The sequence below is a fragment of the Podarcis pityusensis genome (genome assembly GCF_964106645.2).
Source record: "Podarcis pityusensis genome assembly, chromosome: 12".
NCBI lineage: Eukaryota > Metazoa > Chordata > Lepidosauria > Squamata > Lacertidae > Podarcis > Podarcis pityusensis.
The window spans coordinates 25,274,176-25,298,304 of record NC_138037.1 but is presented as its reverse complement, the minus strand read 5'-3'; the positions used below and the strand labels follow the sequence as shown (position 1 = coordinate 25,298,304).

Here is a 24,129-nt window from a genome sequence, read left to right as displayed (position 1 = left end):
GTGTGGGTTTGCTTGTTGGTTTTAAAAGCCAGACTCTTCGCATGTACTTAGAACCTGATAATGGATACTGAATACTTGTGTTACCAATATTTATTAAATATGTGCCCATTCTGTTGCAATTAAATCAGGAAAGAATAGAAAAGTACAAATCACGAGTTGCTGAAACTAAGCTGGTAAATGTCACACAATTATGCAGAAGTCGATACCAGTGATAGGAATGTGGTGTTCTCTTTTACTAAAAGGTACCCATAATAGCACTTTTCAGAATGTCATAGAATTATAGTGGTTTTCCAGCATTCTCTTTTTAAAAGTAGCTTTTTAAATAAGAATATTTTGAACTGCAATAACATGATGATAAAGTGTATTTATGTGAGGGGGAAGGTTCAATTTCTCCTTTTATTTTTATGACCCACGTATGAATAAATTTACTTATTTAGAGAAAATGTTTTGACAAGAATATCAGAACACTAATCACATGCAAGAGTCTTCATAGCAACTCTCCTCTAGTGACTGCCCATTGTGAATGACCTAATGATATCATATTAAATTGACTGCAGGTGGAAACTAAACAAATGTGTTAAAATAACCCAAAGTAACTATGGAACACACAAGGGTAGTAAGATAAATTTAACAGCGAAAAGTCATTTCCAAATCACTCACACTGGTCCTCTTCAATTAAGTATATATTTAATAGAACTGACATTTGATCAGTCGATCAATCTTATGCTTAATAAATATTAAACTGATGAAAATTTGCATATGAATACTTCTGAAATTCCTAAGTTATGCACATGTCACATGAAGCAGATAGAGGAATGCCTCTTCAATATTATGCCTCACACCTACAGCATTTCTAAATTATTGTATCAGAAAAATATTGCTATACAGTCTGCTGCCTGATTCATTAGGGGCACCATTTTATTAAGTCAAAATGTGTTTATATAATCCAAATATTATAAACCTAATATTCAATAGCTAATGGTTGCCTAGCACCATAAAATGGGATGCAACACTAGGCTTGAGTGTTTGTCAGTGTCCTTAGATCAGGGGTGGCTAACCTGTGACTCCTCAGATGTTGTTGAACTACAACTCCCATCAGTCTGAACCAACATGGCCAATCATCAGGAACGATGGGAATCAAGTTCAGTGACTTCAGCAGAGGGGATGCTGCACAGGTTAGCCCACCCTGCCTTAGATCAATGGGACTTAAATGAGTCTGTATTGAGCTTAATTTTTGCAACTGAAGAACTACTAGTGCCAGGATAAGAGATCTGGTATACAATAAAAAGCATTCTTAAAAACAAAATAAAGCTTGTTAACAAAACCAAAGCAGTGTTCAGAATCATATTACACAAGGCATATCTTACAAGGCTGGTCCTCTTGGTGGCTTGACTCAGCAGAACTCTCAGAAATACTAGCAGTTTCTTCAGCAGTCCTTCCTCTTCGCCATGTTACCAAACAGTATGATTCTGAATTATCAGAGGAAGCCAGTTCCAAAATATCACTTAAGGTATGACAGAGGAGATTCTTCTGCTCTTCCTCTGAAATATTCAAAGTCAGAACAAACACAAATTTTGACATTGAACTTGCATGCAAAACATCTGGCAATGTTCATACTACTCAGGGTTTTCCTTAAACTCTGGCAGCTTTAAGGCAGGCTAGGAGAAGGATTGGCAACTGGTGGTTTCCAGGTCAAATCTATATCTTGAGGCTACCTAGACATCTAATCTACCAGTCCAATTTTTCTACTTAATTCAGCAGGGACGGGAGGATAAGAGTACGAAAATGGAACAAGGGAGGCATGATGCGGAGCAGAAAAGATCTGTTTACAATTCATGTCATGATCACAATACAAATGAGTTCAACCTTAAGAACCAGTTTTTCTTTGCATTTATAATTTGACAACTTTGGCAGATTCCAGTTCACTGTTTTTTCTAGGGGAGAAACTAAACATACACACAATTAATTTCTACTAAGCCTTAGAAAATCAAGGGTAATGGGCAAAGGTTCTTTATTCATCAGAGTTCCAAGTGCCTCCACTTATCCCAATTGAATACAATGATCAATGAGGATAAGTCCACCTTCTCCAGTCCTAAGATAAGAGAAACAAGTTCAGCAGAAACAGTAAGACAAACTGTGTAGTAAGAATAAAGAATATAAAGTGACATTTCTGCCACTTGCCTAATTTACATGACAATTCCATTTGAAGGATTTGGACTTTCTTGAGCCCCACTTAAATTTTGTAATGCTGAATTCTATATCCTCTATTTCAAAATCATCAGCAAATAATGCATTTGTACACTAATTGTAACATCAAATTACTGCAGAAGAATATTGCTAATAGCTCATGAATAATAGTGAACTATAATTTAGCTTAACACTGTGTAATTTGCTGGCAAGTACTATATCAAAACCCTCTTGTGGAGGTAGGTTTATGGTTACCTTGACATTGTCTCCAGGTAGATTTCTCACAAGTAAAAAGCTTCTTCAGAAGGAATGCCTTATATTAAAGATAACATTGACATATCAGATATGTATGATTTGTTCTTCAGTGGTGCAAAGTGTTCCATTTTCAATATCAGTTTAACTTATTTTAAAAAAAATTGAATACATTCCTAGTTACAGAAGGCCTTTTTCCCTATGCAAAGGTACAATTTACTTTTATTTACATAGCTACAGGATTAGAAATTGCTTAACTATAACAGCATGATAAATTTTCTCATGCAATTATATCATTCTCTCCAAATCTTACAAATGTTTGAAGCATTTGATGGCCAATTTAGAGGACTAGATATCTGCCCCTACCTAAAACATAAAATGAACTTTATCAAGAGTTAAGAGCTGCAGGAACTCACGGAACAGGTTAGTTCTCAGATCTCTATCTGCAACTGATTTAAGCAGACATGTTGATTTTATGTATTATATTAATGCTGCAGACAACAGTGGCTCAAAACAGCAGCACTGGTAGCGTGCAATCTGTACTACTTCAACAGAAAATAATCACCTAAAGTAAACCCAACCAATACATATTTGTCATAGTGTTTACTTTAGGTTTTCACATACGCCAAAGGACAGAAGGCGAAAATAGGTATGTTTCAAATTTACATAGTTTCCACAAGCTTCTATAGTATTACCTGGATGGGTGCAATCACAGCGCAGGGGCCTCCTTCAAATTGTTCTAATGCAGTTGATTCTGATTCACTAAATACAAACCCTAATAGGAGGAACCAAAATAATGGGTTAGTTGTTTCCAAAGAAAAATGTCCATTAATAGAACAGTCTTTCATACTTATTGCTTGTCAGAGTCAAACTACTGAGTTCTACTTTCAATATTCTGTCTCTGCCTAATAAAACTCAAACAACCCTGCTCAGTTCTTTTAACGGTATCAATTCATTGTACTGATGTTTTCAAGAAGCTGAATCAACCCCAGCCTAATTTTCGGAGTGGTAGTAGGTAATTATCATTTCCTAGTGTTTATATCCTAACTTATCCTACCTTCTGTTAGAAATGTGCAAATGTTATTCAGTCTGGCTTGGCAAAGGCCATCAAATCCTTATTCCAACACAAGTGCTGCAGTGACAGGCATACCTTTATTGTATGTATCTATCTATCTATCTATCTATATACATACACATACACATTCATACATTCATATATATCACTACATTTCTTCTTAAACCAGAACCTAAGCAGGTTCCAACACTGAAAAAAAAATCTTTTTCTTAATGTTTTAAGAAAAAGTCCTGGGGACAAAGTATAAATAAATGACTGGGGGTGGGGGAGTGGAAACCTACATGGTAATGTCCATATACCGGTGGGTGGGTGAGAGGACACAGTCATGGTCTCATCAAATGCCTACCTTCAACTGGGTTCAACAAATAATAAATTCCATCTGAACACAGATATCCTAACTCCCCAATGGTACATTCCAGCCACACACAAAAACTGTGCTCTGCAGTTTTGCTCAATTTTGTATTGAACTCCATGCACTTTCTAGGTCATATTCAATCTAGAGCAGTGTATTGCTTTGACACAAACGAGGTATTGGAGTGAACAGAGTGTACAAATATGTCGCTTTTGCTTAGCTTTTCCAGTAGCTAAATGGAACCATGAAACAAACCAAAAACAATGGATACAAGTTTCATCTGCCATGTCAATATAAGGGGTGAAGGGGGTATTTTTACAAAGACACAAACATTTACAAGGATACTGTAGGAAATGGTAAACAAGTACAGTCCGTCTCTGAAGCAGGTCAACATAAAAAGACTTGCATGTAATTCCAAGGACTCTATGAACTTTTTAAAAAGCGTATTTAGGAGGAATATTTTGAATGTGAGTACTGAAGATTATAGTCACAATACGATGTTAGAACAAACTTGCATTGAGCTCAGCAGCTCTAAAATTGTTATATAATAGGACAGCAAAACAAGGCCAGGTTTTCTGACTTGACAATAACTGTAGCTTATATTAACACAAAGGCACTGTAAAGCTTGAAAGCTTCTATTCCAGTCTAAGCGAGTTGCTGGGGTGAAAGGGGGTGGGGAAAAGCTGCAATAGAACCAAAACCAGAAAAATCCAACTTAGGGGAGAAGGAAGTGAAGAATAAAATATATTAACCAAGTCAACAGAACAGATGGGCAACAGTCATCTATTTAACAGACACTGTAGCGTATACTGTATTTGTGACAGAGGTGTTTATCCTGTCTTACCAGAAATCTTCTAGCAGGTCACACAACTTTCTCATATATCACGAAACAATTTTTCCATCCTGTGCAAACACAGAAATTGCAGCTGACTATACCCCCAGTCATTCAAGTTCACACACCGTCTACATGAGTGAGAACACGAGAATGTGATTTATTATGTACACAAAAGGACCAGGGTGGTGATTGAAATGTTTTTTATCCAACCTTTGCAAAAAGAAAATTCTTCTTCAAATTAATTACTTAGCTGGGATTTCTTCAACTTACGTTTCTTTCTTATTGATCCTTCAATTATAGGCACAAATATTTTAAATTATAACCAAACAAGCTTGCACTTCTGACCAAATTATTTCAGTACAGCCAGTCAAAGTGAACTTTTTTTAAAAAAGAAGAAGAAAAGAGAGGCCAAGACAACTTTATGATTCATCCCTTTTTTTTGGTCAACACGTTTCAGAGATTTGGGATTGTTCATCCATGAGATTTCCTGTCCACTGTTGCCAGTGTTTTTCTGAAGGCAACATGGAGCTCTAACATAACCCTAATCTGCTCATGAAAACAAATTCAGTGATTAGCTCCTTAAAACAGACAACTGCCAGAACATACTACTTGCCCTTCCCTTTCTTATCAACATATCCAGCTGCCAGGTCCCTCAATCAAACAGACTTTAATATAAAAGCACTGACAGCAGCAGCCAAACTAAAGAACCTAAGGTAATAGCTTAACAATAACAAGTAACATAGTTACAAGCACATATAAGCTCCAAAATGTTAACTGAGCATGCACACACTCAGAGAAATGCAATCAATGCAATACCCGTTTATAACACTCCTCTCTATATAAAACAGGAAAATAAATTTAAAAAGCTTTCGTGTGCATGCACACTTCTTCAGATATCTGGTATCTGAAGAAGTATGCATGCACACAGAAGCTTATACCCAGAACAAACTTAGTTGCTCTCTAAGGTGCTACTGGACACTAAAAAATTTTTTTATAAAAAAAATTATTTATTTTGACTGCGTCAGACCAACACGGCTACCTACCTGAATGTAAAACAGGAAATAAAAGGAAAATAGCCGTTCCCAAGAGGGGACAACAGAATGTGTGATTATTGTTTCAGCAGCCAACACACAAAGGAGAACAGTTGTAGAAAAATAAAGGACAAATCACATTGGTCTAGAATTCATATCACATTAAACCATAGTTTAAACAGGCTGTAGTGCTACTGCACACTGCTCAAAGTTCCTGTGGTGTTCTTCTCCTGCTCCTGCTCCTATTGCTCCACAGACATAACAAGCCGGAGTCCGGCCTGTTATCTGAACCCAGGCTCATTGCTTGTTTCTTTCAAACCAACCATGAACAGAAATCAAGGTTTGTTCTTGGTTTAACCCTCGTGGTGTGGCTTGGGAAGAACAAACCACAAGCCCAGATTTGAACAATATGACAAGCCAAATGTTGGCTTGTTTTGTTTGTGGTGCAGCAGGAAAATTGAAGGAGGACCACCTTAGGAACCTATGAGCAGCATATACCACCTCATTGCTCATTCACATTGAACCACAATCTATTTTTGATGTTATGTATGAAGTAGGCCACTGGAAGCAAACAGGAGCATTTCTATAACACCAACACATTTTGAACATGGTCATAACCACAAATGCATATTTTATTGATGATGAAACATCAACTGTGGCCAGAACTGCACTGAGGAGAGCACTTAGCAGCAGCATTTTGCTGCAAGAAGCCAAACTTCCAACTAATTGTTCTCGTTCTCTTCCCTCAGTTACCTTTTATTGCAAAACAAATAATTTAATTAGAGTGGTTTGCCATGCATCTGAGGTTCAAGTTAATGGAAATGATGGAATGGGCTGAGACAGGCTTCCTCAACCTCGTCCCTCCAGATGTTTTGAGACTACAATTCCCATCATCCCTGGCCACTGGTCCTGCTAGCTAGGGGTCATGGGAGTTGTAGGCCAAAAACATCTGGAGGGCCGAGGGTGAGGAAGCCTGGGCTAAGATATTGTCAACCCAGAAACAATAACTTTAGGGGGTGCCTTTTTTTGTAGATCTACCAAGGAGTTAGTTACCTGGGTACAACATTTGAAAGGGTGGAGACGATGTATACTGCAAAGACAAGAGTAACTACACATGTTACTGCCCAATTAATTCATTTAACATGTTTCCATTTCCATTTATCAGTTCTACATGAGCATATACTGGCTAGGTCGCACCAGCAGCTATTTTAAATGGGCTATAGGGCTAAATCATCTTGTGGTGTCCACAAAATTTAGCAATTTCCAATTACAGGATGGCACTTCTAAAAGGACATTATAAAATATTGTCAAATGAAAAATACGGAGAAATTAAAATGAGGACCATGTTAATTTTCTAGAAAGATTACATGGATGATTCCTAAATGCTGTTTTTTAGAGGGAGCTTTCGGTGCCATGCCCAAACACAGTAATTATTATTGGATAAATATTTGCACTTCATTGTTTCTATTGCCAGTGCTGTAATAAGCAATTCAAAGCTTTTATTAACCTCTTGGGAATCAGTAGTATGGACAATATCCATAATTTCTTTCTACCAAGATCACAGCACACCAACTTTTAGGTTTACAAAAAAAATCTCCTAAAGCAAAACAGAAAGAACAGAATAACTTGTAAGGTTTTTATATTCATTATTCATGGACAAGCTATTGATAGCAGTGTTTGCTATCAATGCAATCAATGCTGCATCATTATATGCATAGAGTAAGCCAAAGTCAAGCTTAGAGAAGAGGAAATGTTGAAACCTTTTTCTACATATTCCACAGCAATCTAAACTGTAAATGTGAAATTATACTAAAAGGATATCACATCCCAAGTCCATGCAGTACTTAGAAGAAAGCCTTGCTAACCAATCAAAAAGTATTTCAGATTCTTGGGCAAGAGCACCAATTTTCCAGCTCTGTGAAACCAGACCAAAAGCATAACATGCAATACGACATGGCAGATATTTATCAGAACAACTAATGGTTAGAATGACCGTCTTAAGGAAACCCAGGACCCTTGACTTACACACATGACGGAATAGCACCAATGTTACCCAACCATGTAGGATAGTTATTACAAATAGCAATAAAACTGTGCTGAACATAGTAGCACTGTTTACAACACAGCTGGGAGAAAATTACTAGTTTGTCCTTGACCACAGGCAAAGGAGCAGCAGCAGATGTATCTTGTCACCTACTGGGTTTAGGGCTGGGTGATATCAGCTTTTCGACATCATGGTGTATCGCCAGCCAAACATCACAGTTTGGCGATATACTGTGATGTTGAAAAAACAAGATGCATTGGCTTCTACCCACGAGACACCAGGTGAAACTTCCCCAGCTTTCACCTTGAGAGCTGAGGCAGTTTCACCCAGGCTCACAGGCTAGTACAATGCAGCTTGTTTGTGCTACTCAGCTGTGGGGAGGTCCCCTAGCTGAGACAGCCCCAGTGCTCTCACGGCTCACGTGCGAAGCATTGGGGCTCCTTTGACTGCCCACTGTGGGGAGTGGCAACTGTGCTCCCCTCAGCTGAGCAGTTTCACAGAGCCCCCACCCCACTTGCAGAAGCCAGTGCCGGGCTGGGGGCTCCTTTAACTGCTCAACTGAGGCAAGAGCAGTTGCACACTCCTCAGTTGAGCAGTTTAAAGATGCAGAGGGAGGAACAAACTGTATTGGTCCCTCACCGATACAGCTTGTTTCTCCCCCTCTATCGTATGAGGGCAGAGTGGGATGGTGGTTTCACTCAGAGATATAGGAACTCTTGACTCCCTTCAGCGGACGCTGCTAGCAGAGGGACTCAGGAGCAGAGGCGGTTTCACCAGTGATATACTGCTGAGTGAAACCGACATCACGGTCTGCTCCTCATATTGGTCCAGGGCAATATATCACCCAGGCCTAACTGGGTGGCAAATACAGTGGTACCTCGGGTTACATACGCTTTAGGTTACATATGCTTCAGGTTACAGACTCCGCTAATCCAGAAATAGTACTTCGGGTTAATAACTTTGCTTCAGGATGAGAACAGAAATCATGATCTGGCGGCGCGGGGCGGCGGGAGGCCCCATTAGCTAAAGTAATGCTTCAGGTTAAGAACAGTTTCAGGTTAAGAGCGGACCTGCGGAATGAATTAAGTACTTAACCCGAGGTACCACTGTACACCCTTTCCCAATAGTAAATATACTGAAGACTGAAGAAAGGGTTTGCCAATCTTATGGTGCAAAAGATATCCCCAGCTCATACATAGGGTGGGAGTGGGGAGGCAAATGACACATCTTAACAGCTATCATGATGACTGTGCCACCACTGGGTATATTTGGGTCCCTTCCTGCCCATTTCAAAACAGGGGAATAACAAGCAAAGGAAGATGTATCAAGGGGGAGAGAATATATCTCAGCTTACTACTTACAGTGCAAAAAAAAATGGGGGGGGGGGGGGACAGAAGAGCAAGAAGGGTGGAGATCCCTTATTCTCCCAAGTCACAAACCACCCACCTCTCTGCCATGATGCAGTTCAAGGCTGCGCCAGCTGGGAGCGCTTGCCATGCCAGACACTACCGACGGCATCACGCTTCCCACATGACGAGGAAAGGGGGAGAAGGAAAGAGCACAGGGGTCCAAAGGCAAGAAGACGTGTGTGCAGGATGCGGAAGGAGGGGGTGAGAAAGGGGAATGTGAAAGTGAATGAAGGTGCGAAGAGGGAGGGACGTTCAGGAGGAGCGATGGGGGGGAGGAGGCCAGGACGTACCTTGTGCCCACCGGCAGAAGATGGTGTCGGCGAGGCCCTGCGTGCCGGGCTTCTTGCCCCACACCAAGTGGACGACCTCCTGCCCCAAGTCAGCCATGGCGGCGGCTCCCGGCGGCGGCGGAAAGGCGGCAGCGGCGGCGGCACAGGCGACGGAGGGGCGGCGGCCAACCTGCGTTCGCTGAACATGGGCAGGAGGCGGAGGAAGCGGCGGCGGCGGAGCGGACTCCTCACGAGGCGGCTGCCGGGCCTGAAGGGGAGAAGCGGGGGATGCTGAGGAAGAGGGAAAGGGGGCAGACGGAGGCCCAGCGCCGCCCGTTGAGGCGCTTCTCCCTCGACAGAGGGCCGCGCCGCCCTCCCCCGGCTTCCCCTCAGAGGCCGCGCCTGAGGAGGCCGCGCTTCCCCGCGAGGGGCCGCCTGGACCGACTCCCCCGTCGGCGTCGCGGCTGCTTATACTGACCGGCCTTTCTGCTCTTCCTCCCTCACTGCTGCGCGCGCGCGCCCGCCTGCCTCACCCGCTCCCTTCCTCAGGGCTCAGTAGTAATACTGAATGGTGGGGTTGGGCACTACGGGCAGCCCCCATTGGAGCAGCTCCTTGACAAGCAAGCACCCCGTCGAATCGGAGACGTCGAAGCGGGGCTCACTTTCTCCCCCGCCCATCCTGACTCGGGGAGTTAACAACACGGTCAGAAGCGGGGCGGGGAAGGGAAGGGAAGGGATGCACACAAACACGCTCGGCCGCACGCCAATCAACAACAGGGCTGGCTGTGATTCGACTGAGCTGCGCGACAGGCATGTAGGCGGGCCAATCCATGGCGGGCGGGCGGAGCCGGAGGAAGGGGAGATGCTCATTCATAGGGTGGGTACAAAGAAGGGTTCGTTTCAAAGTGGGAGAGTCCCGCCCGGCTCTCGCTTCCTGTATGAATGCTCTGTGCGCGAGTGTCCAGGTAAAAATGGGAAGAGTTGTCGTGCACGCGGGTTGGATTCCTGTTTTCTAGTTTTGGAGGTTTAAAAATATTGCAGAATAGAATTTAGAAAAGGAGGATGAAGAGCATATTAAGTCAGAACAACCCATAACATACCAGTTACGAAACAAAATTTTAAAAAATTCATTCCAGTAGCGCCTTAGAGACCAACTAAGTTTGTTATTGGTATGAGTCGTGTGCATGCACGAAAAAAGCTCGTTCAGTGCACACGAAAGCTCGTACTAATAACAAACTTAGTTGGTCTCTAAGGTGCTACTGGAAGGATTTTTTTATTATTATTTTGTTTCGATTACGGCAGACCAACATGGCTACCTACCTGTAACTATACCAATTACGATCCAATAATATAAAGGGGGAAAAAAGCAATTGGGTGCACAAGTTCAATGCCGGTGGATTAGCTTTGGGGCCAATTCCCCTCAGGAAGTGCTGAGCAAAGCACTTTTTGACAGGTGGGTGGTACATAATGCATACCCTCCAACATTTCTTAGATGAAAACAGGGACACCCTATTTATCATCAACAGCAATTTTTATTATTTATACCCCATCCATCTGACTGGGTTGCCCTGACCACTTTGGGCTGCTTCCAACCTATATGAAAACATAATAAAACATTAAAAATTAAAAAGCTTCCCTATACAGGGCTGCCTTCAGATGTCTTCTAAAAGTTGCATGCAGTCATACCTCAGATTGCGAACGTGATCCATGCAGGAAGCACATTCGCAACCCACAGCGTTCGCAGCTTGAAGCGTTGCACATGCGCGTGACGCAATTCGGCACTTCTGTGCATGCGTGTGATGTCATTTTGTGTTTCTGTGCATGCGTGAGCGCCGAAACCCAGAAGTAACCTGTTCCGGTACTTCCGGGTTCGGCACGGTCCACTACTCGAAAACACGCAACCCGCAGCGTTCATAACCTGAGGTATGACTAGTTACTTAGCTCCTTGCCTCGGGGGTGGGTCGCATGATAGTCTAAATTGCTGTAAGTGAGCCATCAGGAGTCTCATTGTGCATTTCTCAGCATCTAATCCAGTTCAGCCCTAAGAATGAGGCCTTTCTTGAGCTTATGTAAGATCCCTTTTTCTGCTTGATCGCTATTTGAGCACCGAAGTACTTGAAAGGGTATCACGTGTGTGTGTTTGTAAAATAGTAGTGGGAAAGTGCCAGCAGTAGAAAACTGGGCTTGATGGAAAGAAAGAGGAATAGGAAACAATTTCCAGTGGGGTGACCATTTTCGTCTGCAGCAACAAAAACGCAGTTTGTGGCCCTTTTAAAAGACTAGCAAATTTAGAATGGTATAAGGTGTTATGAACTGGAGCCCACTTCATCAGATACATGACATGTTATCCAAGGTAGAGCAGTATACTTCTGACAGCAGAGGATTCTTAGCACTGACGTTGGAGGAAAATGAAATGCATAATAATAATACAGACTCTGATGATTATACGAAAAATCAAATCAATAGAGAGACCATTCACAAAGCAGCATTGAAGACAACACAAACATCCTGGTGTTGGCAACCTAATTAATACCTGCAGAGGTTGGGGGGAGGTCTGTTCTTTTATCCCAATTCAGGTCACAGGTGAAAAAACTGAACTTCTTGAGAAGTACAGTGGTACCTCGGGTTACATACGCTTCAGGTTACATACGCTTCAGGTTACACACTCTGCTAACCCAGAAATAGTGCCTCAGGTTAAGAACTTTGCTTCAGGATGAGAACAGAAATTGTGCTCTGGTGGCGTGGTGGCAGCAGGAGGCCCCATTAGCTAAAGTGGTGCTTCAGGTTAAGAACAGTTTCAGGTTAAGAACGGACCTCCGGAACGAATTAAGTACTTAACCCGAGGTACCACTGTATAATTCAGCAGTTCCACACTGGAATTTCTCTTCAGTCATCGATGTTCAAGTGTGGCCACTGTAATTTCAGTGGACCATATTTTCCCATTTATTGATAACTCTCAAGATATAGATACTGTTGTTTCTTTTCTCAGCTGCCCTGAGGGGAATCATAGATAGGTATTATGAAAATTCACAAACTGTAGTAGACTACACACACGTAAATGGAGATGATGGAAAGTTCTACCAGCACAATCCATTCTTTCCCTTTAAAAAAAAAATCTGGCATCAAATAGGACAGGGGTAGGGAACCTCTGGCCGACCAGGCCTCCTCATTTGGCCCACAAGACTATTACCCCAACCTGCCCCACACCTGATGGCATATGTGGCATCAGGTGTGGGGCAGGTAGAGGTATACCTGATCCCTGCAAAAAAGCAGAATTAATCAGCTTGTGGCAAATACTTGCACTTCTGTGCAACCTGCCTATGTTGTGGTAATGGATAAGACCTCATATTTGATACTCCTATTAATAATTTCCCTCAACCTAATGTAGCCCAGCTGAGCCTATTGCATGGGGAATGAAGGCATCACGTTTTCTATGAGATTCCCTCATCATGAGGGGCAACAGAGGCCAGATTCACACACTGATCTTCTGGTTCCCTCACCTCCTATCTTAAAACAGCATGACTTTGCCTCCCTTGATAAACCATAAAACTTTTAAGTTTATTGTAAAGCCATAAAACCTAGAATGGACAACATTTATTGCAAGTAATAAGCCACACTTACAACAAATCCATAAACTACATGTGTTTAAAAAATGCTAATTGCTCCCAATTAGGCAGGAAGGTTTGTTTTCACGGAGACAGCAATCTGCATCAGAATCTTTAACTGACAACTTTTAGCATGCCCAGTTGCACACCAGACATGTTTCCATGTCCAAAAGATTGAACGAATGTTATTCTAATAGTGGAATTTATTATTTTTCTTTTATGCATCCAGAGAAAAACCATCCTGCTATAATTTACTGTAAGTTTGTTTTCCACTTGTAATTGTGGTAGTTAGCAATTAAGTTTAGGAATGGATTGTAGATTTATATTCTTCAAAGGAAAATTTAGTATAAATATTCCTTCTTTGGGGCATCTTGCCAGTCTTCTCTTGGAATGACTCACAACTAGCAACCAGGTAATTATGGATTAAGAATGCATAATTCGATACAGTGTCCCCTTACTTGCCCCACTCCACCGCCACAACCTAAAAAGCCCCACAGGCTGTAACTTTTTCCCGTGGGGTAGTTCTTCCGGTCATTCTGGTTGGCCTTTTCTGACAATATAGCTTCAAGAATGAGGACTGCTTGAGGTATGTGAGAGTAGTAACAGTGTTTTCCACTTAGTGCTTGGAACAGGTCTAACCTTATAACACCCTCCCGTGAGGCAAGATGAGGGGACTGCCTCAGGCGGCAGGATCCACAGGGGCAGCAGATCCCAGTGTAGAGCTTTATTCCCCCAGTGTTCCTGATGTAGATCTTCGCTTACCCCTTTTCCCTGATTGAGAGGGGGTGCCATTTTGTGCTTTGTGTCAGGTGCCGAAATGTCTCACACCATCCCTAGCTTGGAACTAGCCAGTGTCCTTTTTAAAAGCCCTTTAATTTTCGAAGCAATACTGCTGATCTAACACCAGGTGTCAATGCTGCTCTTCCAAGTATTGGAGTTCCTGTGTAGGACCTATTTCATGAATATTCTCTGCACTTCCTCTGGCCTTTGATTTTGGTTTGGGTCCATTAGCTGCTGCTTTATATCAATCAATAAGTTATATGGCTGGTGCATCAAATAGTCTACTGCATCTGCTCACGGTAGCTCTTCACTACAGTCTTGCAGAACCCGGATAAGAGTTTAAAATCAAGATTAACTCCGAGTTAATGAAATTGAAGCCATGTGAAGGAGAAGTGGGTTTATACCTAGAATGGCTTGTCGTTAAAATGATGGCATCTGTTTTCTCAAGTTTTGCTTCCTTTTTTGAAATAAGGGACATAGGCTATAAATTGCTGGCATAGCTCACTAGACTTTGAGTAAGTCACTATCAGCATAATCTATTTCAGAAGCTTACTGCTGAATCACCACTGTGAGTTCCTTAGAGGTAGTGTTGGGGTAGCAGCTAGAGTGTTGGACTAGGCCCTGAGATACTACGGTTCAAAACTCCACTCAGCCATGAAGCACACTTGAGTGACCTTGGACCATAGCTGTCAACTTTTCCCTTTTCTTGCGAGGAATCCTATTTGGAATAAGAGAATTTCCCTTAAAAAACGGGAAACATTGACAGCTATGCCTTGGACCAGTCACTTACACTCAGCCTAACTGACGTCACAGGGTTGTTGTAAGGATAAAATGGAAGAGGAAGAGATGTATGCCACCTTGAGCTCATTGAAGGAAAGGTGGGATATAACTACAATCAATCAATCAATCAATCAATCAATCAATCAATAACATTGTATAAAAGCTACATAAACATCAGGAAGGGCTTTCTGACAATTAGAGCCTGTTTGACAGTGGAACAGGCTCCCACAACAGGTGGTGGACTCTCCTTCCTTGGAGGTTGGATGGCCACCTATCATGTATGATCTAGATGAGATTGCCGGAGGTTTGACTAGATGACCCAGTGCTGTTGCTTCCAACTCTACAATTCTATGTTTCTATGATTTGCATTTAATAGTGACTTGCTCAGCCTGAGGTTCACATTCCCTCCTTGGCATATTTCTGGTTGTAGGCATGACCTATGGAAGAAGCAAGGCCTTCTTCGGGGGTTAATACTCTGAACACTTCCATCTTAGGCTCAGGTTGTATATATGCAGAAATAAACCTATATCATAAAGACACCACGGTATCTGCTGTCTCTCATTCCGAAGGAAATACAAACTCTGGAATCTCTCACTGCTCAGAGACTTGGCTGGCATGCAACAATATGTACATAAGCAGGAGTTCTTGTAAACAGACTGTGGTGGCTTCGTGGAGGGATGCAGAGGGCCCAATCCATATATATAGTACACCAAGCCCAGGGTATCCTCTTGACAGCCTTGCTAGTTGTTAACATGTGTTTATGATTTGATTCAGCTCCAAAGTAGTTTCATGGTTGAGCCACCCTGATATTAATGGTTTGCAAACAGATTTAAAACAGCAACAACTTGCAGGCAATCTTAAATATGGATGTTGAGACAATAATGGGGTGGGGGTGAGAGGAATATAATAAGCTTTCATAAAGCTTTTTTTTTCCATGTAGATAGCTTGTATATGGCAAGTCGAGTTCAGTATAGACAAAGAGGAAATAATTAATCTGGGAGCAAGAGACCAGCCCAGGAAATGTGTGCCAAATGGAGCAATCAGCCCATATATTGGCTAGGGAGAGCAGCGGGGAATTTATTGTGGAAAGATCTCAAGACCGATCAGGTCAGTGCATAGCTTCAGTGACAACCAAGGGTGAGCAATTTACTAGGTTGAATAACGGACCCACGCAGAATACAAAAACAAAAGAAATGGAACTTTGGTTAGAATGCAGAGGAATAACAGTCAGAAGTGTGTCCTGAGCTGCCCAAGGGTTCGTGCAGATATCCACAATTTTAGCTGGGAGCTGGAAATGCACTCTCTAATATTTTGTGTCCAGAAATAAGAATCCTGCATTTCCCCCCTCTGCCATTCCCCTTCGCATAACAAGAAAGGAAATTGCATTTGAAAATGATAAAAGCAAAGAGAAATTATCATGGGTGGGAAAGTAAGGTTTTTGCTGTCTTCAACTTACTTTTGAAGTGGCTAAGAGGTGCTTGTGAGTCTCTCCTCATTCATCCTACAAATATTACTCAGTTGTTTGCACTCTGTAGACTTCCCAGGTTCCCATGCTTCCTGAAAACTGCATTATGTCCTTGACAAACCTTTCCTGTAAATGCTGAAAGCACGATTCTGCCTACCAAGTGCCTGGGTTGGGCATTGATTGTAAAATAATAACAACAACAACCCTTCCCCCCATTTAGAAGAAATAATGGCAGAAGGAGATAAGGAGTAAATGGAAGCTCTTCCCTTAAAAACAAAATCACCCAGTGCACTGATCTCAGGCAATAGGTAGTCACCCTCCCCGGATTCCCACACTTTGATTAAAAGACAGGAGAAGATATGAAGCAAAAGTAAGTCTTCCCATAGGAGTTCTTCAGATCAGGAAGCTCGGGCATCTTGGGGAACTAGAGAGCTATGTAGAAATGTTAAAATGGGAAGGGGAGGGGGGAAAGCACCACACACAGTGATTAAGTAAACTCAGTCCTGTTGTTGTTTAGTCGTTTAGTCATGTCCGACTATTTGTGACCCCATGGACCAGAGCCTAGCTCTCCTGTCTTCCACTGCCTCCCGCAGTTTGGTCAAACTCATGCTGGTAGCTTCGAGAACACTGTCCAACCATCTCGTCCTCTGTCGTCCCTTTCTCCTTGTGCCCTCCATCTTTCCCAACATCAGGGTCTTTTCCAGGGAGTCTTCTCTTCTCATGAGGTGGCCAAAGTATTGGAGCCTCAGCTTCAGGATCTGTCCTTCCAGTGAGCACTCAGGGCTGATTTTCTTACAAATGGTTTGATTCTACACCCACGAAAAAAATCCCCAATAATTTATAAAGTAGCTTGTGAAAGATTTCTCATTTTTCTGTAATCTTGGCAGCCTCCCCCTTTCTTGTCTGATGGCTTGTCTCACCTTGTGTCATGGTGATGGCTCAGCCATCACTTGCCTCTGTTCTTGGGTGGCATCTTTCTAAGCCCAGCTCCTGAGGAAGCTTGTTTGACTTCATATTTACTAATTTCAGGAATTATAGGGAGAACCCAGGAATTTTAAGGGATCCTTGCCCCCTGCAAACCCATAACACTATGAACAGCTGGGAGGACAGGAAGATGCAAAGAGCTAACCCGTACACCATTCTTAATTATAGTAAGTTTATGACCTACTGGGGATATAAAACATCCTATTGATTTCTCCTGCAGCTTGTATTAGTGGTAATCATCTTTTATCTAGAGGGAATGGAAAGTAAAATGATTTATAGTTCTGTTTCTATGGAAGCTCCTAATTCTAATTGCCAACAGGCTTTTTAAAAAAATTGCTCTTACGCTAAATTCTGACAATGTATTTTTAGCCCAGAGGCACATTTTGATGTTTGTACTCATCCTGAACTAGGCATTAAAATGCTGTCAGTGGATGGATATGCACCACAGATTGAAAACTACTTGATCTAGCACAATACTCATAATTTAGTAGGATCATGCAATCCTGTGTACGGTTTCCTTGGAGGAAGTCCCATTGAGCTCAGCAATGCTCATTTCTGACTGCTGAGGTTCAGCTTGCAAAACACAGCGAGCTTTAGCAAAAGACCTTCAGCCGGCTGAAATTCAATCATTAGCTTCCAATCAGGAAAATTCTCAAAGAAGTGTTGCCATTTAAGCTGCCAGCACGAAACGCAACAAGAAAAAATATCCAGCCTCATTTTCCGAATTCTTCCACGGTCATTCTGACACAATCAAACAGTAAAACTTGAAAGCTTTGCTATTACCTCATCCAGTTGCTAGAGACAGGAGGGTCTGTCAATTACCCTGGCACTGCAGCAGATGATGTCATTGCTCTAGCTTGGTGGGTGGCGGGATCCTAGAACTTCCCTCTTCTTCATTCCTCTTCTATTACGTCAATGCACACAAGGGTGAGGAATAAGAGAAACATAGTTTTCCTTAATGATGGGTATTCACCACCCACCTACCTTTTCATTAGAAGTGGATGAAGTCGTGGGGCAGATGCATTTACCTGGCCTCCAGGCAGGTGAGTCGCCGCTGGTTACTGAGAGGGCAAGGTGGGTATGGTGCAAACACACCAGCAGAGCCAATCCAGCATTCCTGCCTATGCGTTTGCAGCATGCTGCCCTCTCTGCTGCCTCACCCTTCCCTTCCCTTGTAAGCAGTAGTGACTCATCTGCTGGGAGGTTAGGTATGTGTCTCTCAGCCACCCCATTGTCCACTATTGCTTCTCATTATTCATTGTGGTGGGCATATCTGGTGTTATACGAGTGATAGTTACATTCTAAGTCTATACCTCTGTGACAACAGGATGCTGGATTTGATGGTGGTACATGACACCAGTCAAGCTTGCAAAAATATATTATTTGCCCGATAATAAATGTTGGAAATGTAAAGAGACTGAAGGTACATTTTTTCACCTTTGGTGGACGTGCCCAAAGATTAAGACATTCTGGGAGATGATTTATAATGAAATGAAAAAGGTATTTAAATATACCTTCCTGAAGAAACCAGAGGCCTTTCTTCTGGGCATGGTTGGCCAATTGGTGCCAAAAAAGGACAGAACTTTCTTTATGTATGCTACAACAGCAGCAAGAATACTCATTGCAAAGTATTGGAAGACACAAGATCTACCCACCCGGGAAGAATGGCAGATGAAGGTGATGGACTACATGGAACTGGCGGAAATGACTGGCAGAATCTGAGACCAGGGAGAAGAGTCGGTGGAAGAAGATTGGAAGAAATTTAAAGTTTATTTACAGAAACATTGTAAAATTAAAGAATGTTAGAAGGATGTTGGAATGAAGTAATGTGATTTTAGTAGAAATGCTATAAAGGTTTAAGAAAAAATAGATTGTTAAATGGTGAAAGGAGGGAAAGTAAAGCTATAATATATTAAGATAAAATAGAGGATAAAAACTGGAAAAGATGGAAAGGACTTGCTGAAATAGCTAATTGAACTAGAATACAAAAAAGGGAGGCGTGAGGAGGTCAAAGAAACAAGCAAATGAAAGATAAATTATGGGAAAATTTGTTGTATATATTTCTGTTCTTTTTTCTTTTTCTTTTTTCTTTTTTTTTCTTTTCTCTCTTCGTTATTGTGACATGATGTTCTGTTTTTCTGTTTAATATGTTGTTATCTATTTTTTCTTTTTGTAATTTTTTAAATCTCAATAAATATTATTTAAAGGAAACAGGATGCTGGATTTGATGTGCCACTGACCTAATTCAGCAGAATTTTTTTTATCTTCTTAAATGTTATTTTTTTAAAAGGGGGGGGGAGAAATAAATAAATGCCGTCGTACCTTGGTTTTCGAACAGCTTAGTTCCCATATGTTTTGGCTCCCGAACATTGCACACATGGAAGTGACTGTTCCGGTTTGCAAACTATTTTTGGAAGCCAAATGTCCGACTGGGCTTCTGCAGCTTCTGATTGGCTGCAGGAGCTTCCTGCAGCCAATCAGAAGCCACAATTTGGTTTTTGAACATTTTGGAAGTCGAACGGACTTCTGGAACGGATTCCGTTCGACTTCCAAGGTACGACTGCCGTGACCCGCAGTGGAAAACCAGAGAATATACGTTCTCACAAGTAACAGAGAAATATAAAACTTTTAAGTTGCCAAGTATGTCAAGAATTGTTCTGTGCAGTCCTGACCTCATAGAATCAATTGGAACGTTGCCATTGATTTCGGTGGGAGGGAAAGTACTGTGTGTTCTGCCTCATCGGCATAATGACTGTGACAAAATCCATATTTATTTACACAGCCGATAACCGATAGTCGGTGGCAATAGGAAACAGTTTTGAAAGATACAAATTTATTAATGTTGCCAGGAAGTGAGAATCAACTGGTGCATGTTTTGTTTGTTCATTTATCTTCAGCTCTTTAAAAGAATCAAGTCATGTATGATACGGTTTACTTAACAAATACTGCATGAGCATTGTTAGAATTTGCAGACAAAACCCCCAGGTTACGTAACAGGTGTGTAAGAACTATCACATGCCTGCTTTCTCCAACCTCTGGATACTGTCAGATTCTAGCTTCCATCAGTCCAGGACCAACATAGTCAATGGTCAGAGATGATGGGAGATAGCAGATCAGCACTGCTGCCTGCATTTTGGACTGTCCTTGGCAATGGAAGCTGTCACTGTGAGCTTCTGCACTTCAGAATTTGCCAGCACACCAGCACAAAACAGTGCTGACCCCAGCACAATAAGTGTACATTTGTCCTCTTGTGCTGATATCACTGAAGGGCTGGTTCACACATGCGGCTGAATTTCTTACCCAGGAATGACCAGAATTTCATGCCTGGATTCGCATGGAGAAAGTAGAGTGTGGCACAAATCTTTCCCAGCTTTACTCAGCAATTGAAGGTAGGATCTTTTAAAAAATGCCATGCAGGCACTGTGCCCCTGAGAGCATGGGCCTCCCTTAATGTCACTGCCCATATTTATTAGAATATATGCAATCAGAATGGAATAACATAAAGCCGTCATATGTGAACATGTAGCTGATTGGGATATTTGGTCTTGGAGGACTTTCAGCAAAGTGGGAGCAGATTGACAAAAGCTTTGTAGGTCAGTATATAACTACTATGTACCCCAAGTTAAGGGACACGGGTGGCGCTGTGGGTTAAACTGCAGAGCCTAGGACTTGCCAATCAGAAGGTCGGCAGTTCGAATCCCAGCGACGGGGTGAGCTCCCTTTGCTCGGTCCCATCTCCTGCCAACCTAGCAGTTCTAAAGCACGTCAAAGTGCAAGTAGATAAATAGGTACCGTTCCAGCGGGAAGGTAAACGGCGTTTCCGTGCGCTGCTCTGGTTCGCCAAAAGCGGCTTAGTCACGCTGGCCACATGACCCGGAAGCTGTACGCCGGCTCCCTCAGCCAGTAAAGCAAGATGAGCGCCGCAACCCCAGAGTCGGTCACGACTGGACCTAATGGTCAGGGTTCCCTTTACCTTTACCTTACCCCAAGTTAACTTGCTTTTGGCCAACGTATGTAATGGCAATGGTTTTGCCAGCCGTATCTATAATATATGCCATACAGAGGTTGCACGAGTGCAGTGGAACTTAGGAACACGGGAACTTGCCGTACGCTTAGTCAGATCATTGGTTCATTGAGCTCAGCATTGTCCAACATTGACAGGCAGCAGAACTCCAGAATTTGAGGCAGGGATTTCCCAGCCCTACCTGGGAAGTTTCATTAAAACCCAAATGGTACATAAATCTTGTGAAATAAAAATAACTTATCTGTGCAAAGCAGATGCTCTACCACTGAGTTGTGGTCGTTCCCTTAGAAAGTGCGGCTACACTCCAAAATTATGGGTGCCCAAGAGGTTGCTGCTGTGATTGTGTAGCATTGGAAGGGTTTGTTCATTACATTGCCTCAAAAGGAGTCAGGCCCAATCCTGGATTCTTTGCAAGCGCTCAGTGGTAGATTTTATTTATTTATTTTCTTGAATTTCTGTCCTGCCTTTCTTCTGTGATGGAACCCAAGATGACACACACACACACACACACACACGGTTCCAGTCACTGAAGAGACACAGCAAGGGGGCCACCTCTTTTACCTTCATGCCCTGAGATTTCTGAAACCAGCCTCTACAATGCATTGTCAGGTGCAGTAGTGACCTTGAGCACTCCCATTGTTTTAAAAACGGTAATTTGGAAATGGGCTTTTGTTCGCTTAAGAATCATTCCTTCACACATTTCTGCCCACAAGAGGGCACTGTAGTTCTTAACATAGTGTGAGCACCAGAGCTGTTTAATTTGCTAAACCCGAGCAAGATTCTATGGTGGAACAAGGGAACAGATAAGAATTTAAGTACCAGTGTGAGACGCTAGCTTACGCTAGTTGAACATGGTGATGTGCCAAAATTTGTCCTCTAATTTCTGAAAAGTTTTCTTCTGCAGCGAAAGAGGGTTCCATTATTTCCTTCCCTTGCTTGGGGCTAGGGATGTACAAAAGCACAGTTTCCTATTCCTCCCTGTATTTGGTGCATATGGCCCTGTTTCTGTTCGACTGCAGGTCATCTTCTGCCACAAACTATGCTATTCATTTTGCTGTCCACCATGGTGAAATCATGTAACTTATTTAATTAATCACTGTCATTATGTTATTCCATCCCATTCATTTCAATGCAAAGGAAATACAACATAAATTGAGGGGGGAGACACATAATCATTACATATCATTTGCAAACTGAAAGCAACAACAGTAACAAATATTGATTTCTGGATTCATTTGCTTTCTGGACATGGGATGAATAAGAAAAGATTGGCAATTTCGGCTCCCATTTTCATTAAAATTATCCATACCCAGAGCACTTTAAAAATTCATATCATTTGGGGTGGGGTGAGTTTACCTTATCATTGTGAGGTGGCTGTAGCTCATGTACATATTTCTTTCAATTAAGCGTCTCTGCAGCCTCCTTAGCTGCCTCAACTTCCTGACCTGAAAAAGCCCCATGGAAGAAGTTAACTATTGACATCATCCCATGAGCTTTAACTGAAGCATGAGAATCCAAGGAGGTCCCTTATTGAGCCCCTACTGTGCAGTCACTGATTTTGTTTTTAATGAGTCCTACCTTTTATCTTTCAAAAAACAAAAACAAAAAACCCCTCTCTCACTGATTTATTTAAAGAGGGGCCTCCCAACCTTCCTGTTCTTACAGAAAGCCAAGCTAAGGGTGTCACTGAGGTTTTTTTAAGGAAACATCAGCATCTAGGGAGGCTGCACACTGCAGACCACTGGAGAGTCGATTTGCAGAATAAAAGAAAGGGCACCCACAAAGACCCTTTGGCCACCTTGAGAGTAAGGTGAGCAGAACAGAAACCCTGAACCTTGTCCATGAGAATTTCCCTGAAATGTTCTTTCCTCTTTCACCATTTGTGAATGTAATTTCTCATAAATTTATAGTGAGTGAGTGTGTGTGTGTGTGTGTGTGTGTGTGTGTGAGAGAGAGAGAGAGAGAGAGAGAGAGAGAGAGAGAGAGAGAAATATTCAGCACAGCATTTCTGGAAGACCTGGCTTGAAAGTTTCAAACACTCAGCAGCTCAGCTATGCTTTTCCACAACATTCATGACTTTGAAAGAAGAGTCTTGCCAGGATTGAAAGTTTAGAATTCAAAAGCTTATATCTTATTAAAGATGACAAACCACAGAGCCCAATTTTAGTGTCTAGTGGACATGCCCAAATAAGTGCCGACTGAAAAGTCGCTGGTTGTGTTGGGATAAAGAACAATAACAATTGGGGTCCCTAGAAGCCAATGTAAGAGCAATTAGAAAATATAAAAATGGCATGGTATTATGCTCAATAAATATGTATAACCCATAAACTACAGAAATAAAAAATTAATAATACAAATCAGAAGATGACACACCAGTAGAAAAAAAATTCATTTTGACTGCTCAGTCTTCTTCAATTTAGTCTGTTTCCTCAGTAGTCCTTGGAGAGAGTGATAACCTTAAACTCTGGAAGACGCATTCCAGTTCTTGTGCTTTTCTGGCAAATAAAGCTCGTCTCCCCCATGCAACTGCTTTTACCTTGACAAATTATTTAACTCTAAGTACAACTTATTATTATACATCCAACACTCTATCTATCTATCTGTCTGTCTGTCTGTCTGTTGCACTTTCCCAATATGAACCATCCAATATTTCACTCAACTTCTGCACGTAAACTTCTCCCAGAAAAAAAAGACGGAATAAACACAACTCTGAAAACCTAATTTATAACGGCTATGATAATGCCTTCGAAGGTGATTAATTACCAGCAGATGTTACAGGTATGAAATTAACTCAAACTTGACATTGAATCCATTAGGACTTACAGAATTTAAAGGGAACATTCAATGAACTTCACGCTTATTGAATGTGGGTCTTGCCCTTTGAAATGAGACATCAAGAGACCACAAGGCTGTTTACAACACAAAGTACAAAATACATAATACTGTATAACAGAAGTTGTTGGTTTTTGTTTTTTTAAAGACAACACCCCCACCATACTTTAAAAGGCCATAGACTGGTTAACATCTGAAGATACAG

At 41.9% G+C, this 24,129-nt stretch overlaps 1 protein-coding gene across 1 annotated transcript in view; it reads right to left on the bottom strand.

The window, feature by feature from the left end:
* MINDY3 (MINDY lysine 48 deubiquitinase 3) overlaps nucleotides 1-10,131 on the bottom strand; it is a 32,845-nt gene extending 22,714 nt beyond the window's left edge. The window contains exons 1-5 of the mRNA XM_080974502.1: nucleotides 9,933-10,131; nucleotides 9,476-9,722; nucleotides 3,135-3,214; nucleotides 2,443-2,500; nucleotides 1,368-1,541 (exon numbers count right to left, since the gene is read on the bottom strand). Of these exons, the coding sequence (XP_080830628.1) occupies nucleotides 1,368-1,541; nucleotides 2,443-2,500; nucleotides 3,135-3,214; nucleotides 9,476-9,572 (409 nt within the window). The 5' untranslated portion in view covers nucleotides 9,573-9,722; nucleotides 9,933-10,131. The remainder of the gene's footprint in view (nucleotides 1-1,367; nucleotides 1,542-2,442; nucleotides 2,501-3,134; nucleotides 3,215-9,475; nucleotides 9,723-9,932) is intronic.
* Between the last annotated feature and the right edge of the window lie 13,998 nt (nucleotides 10,132-24,129).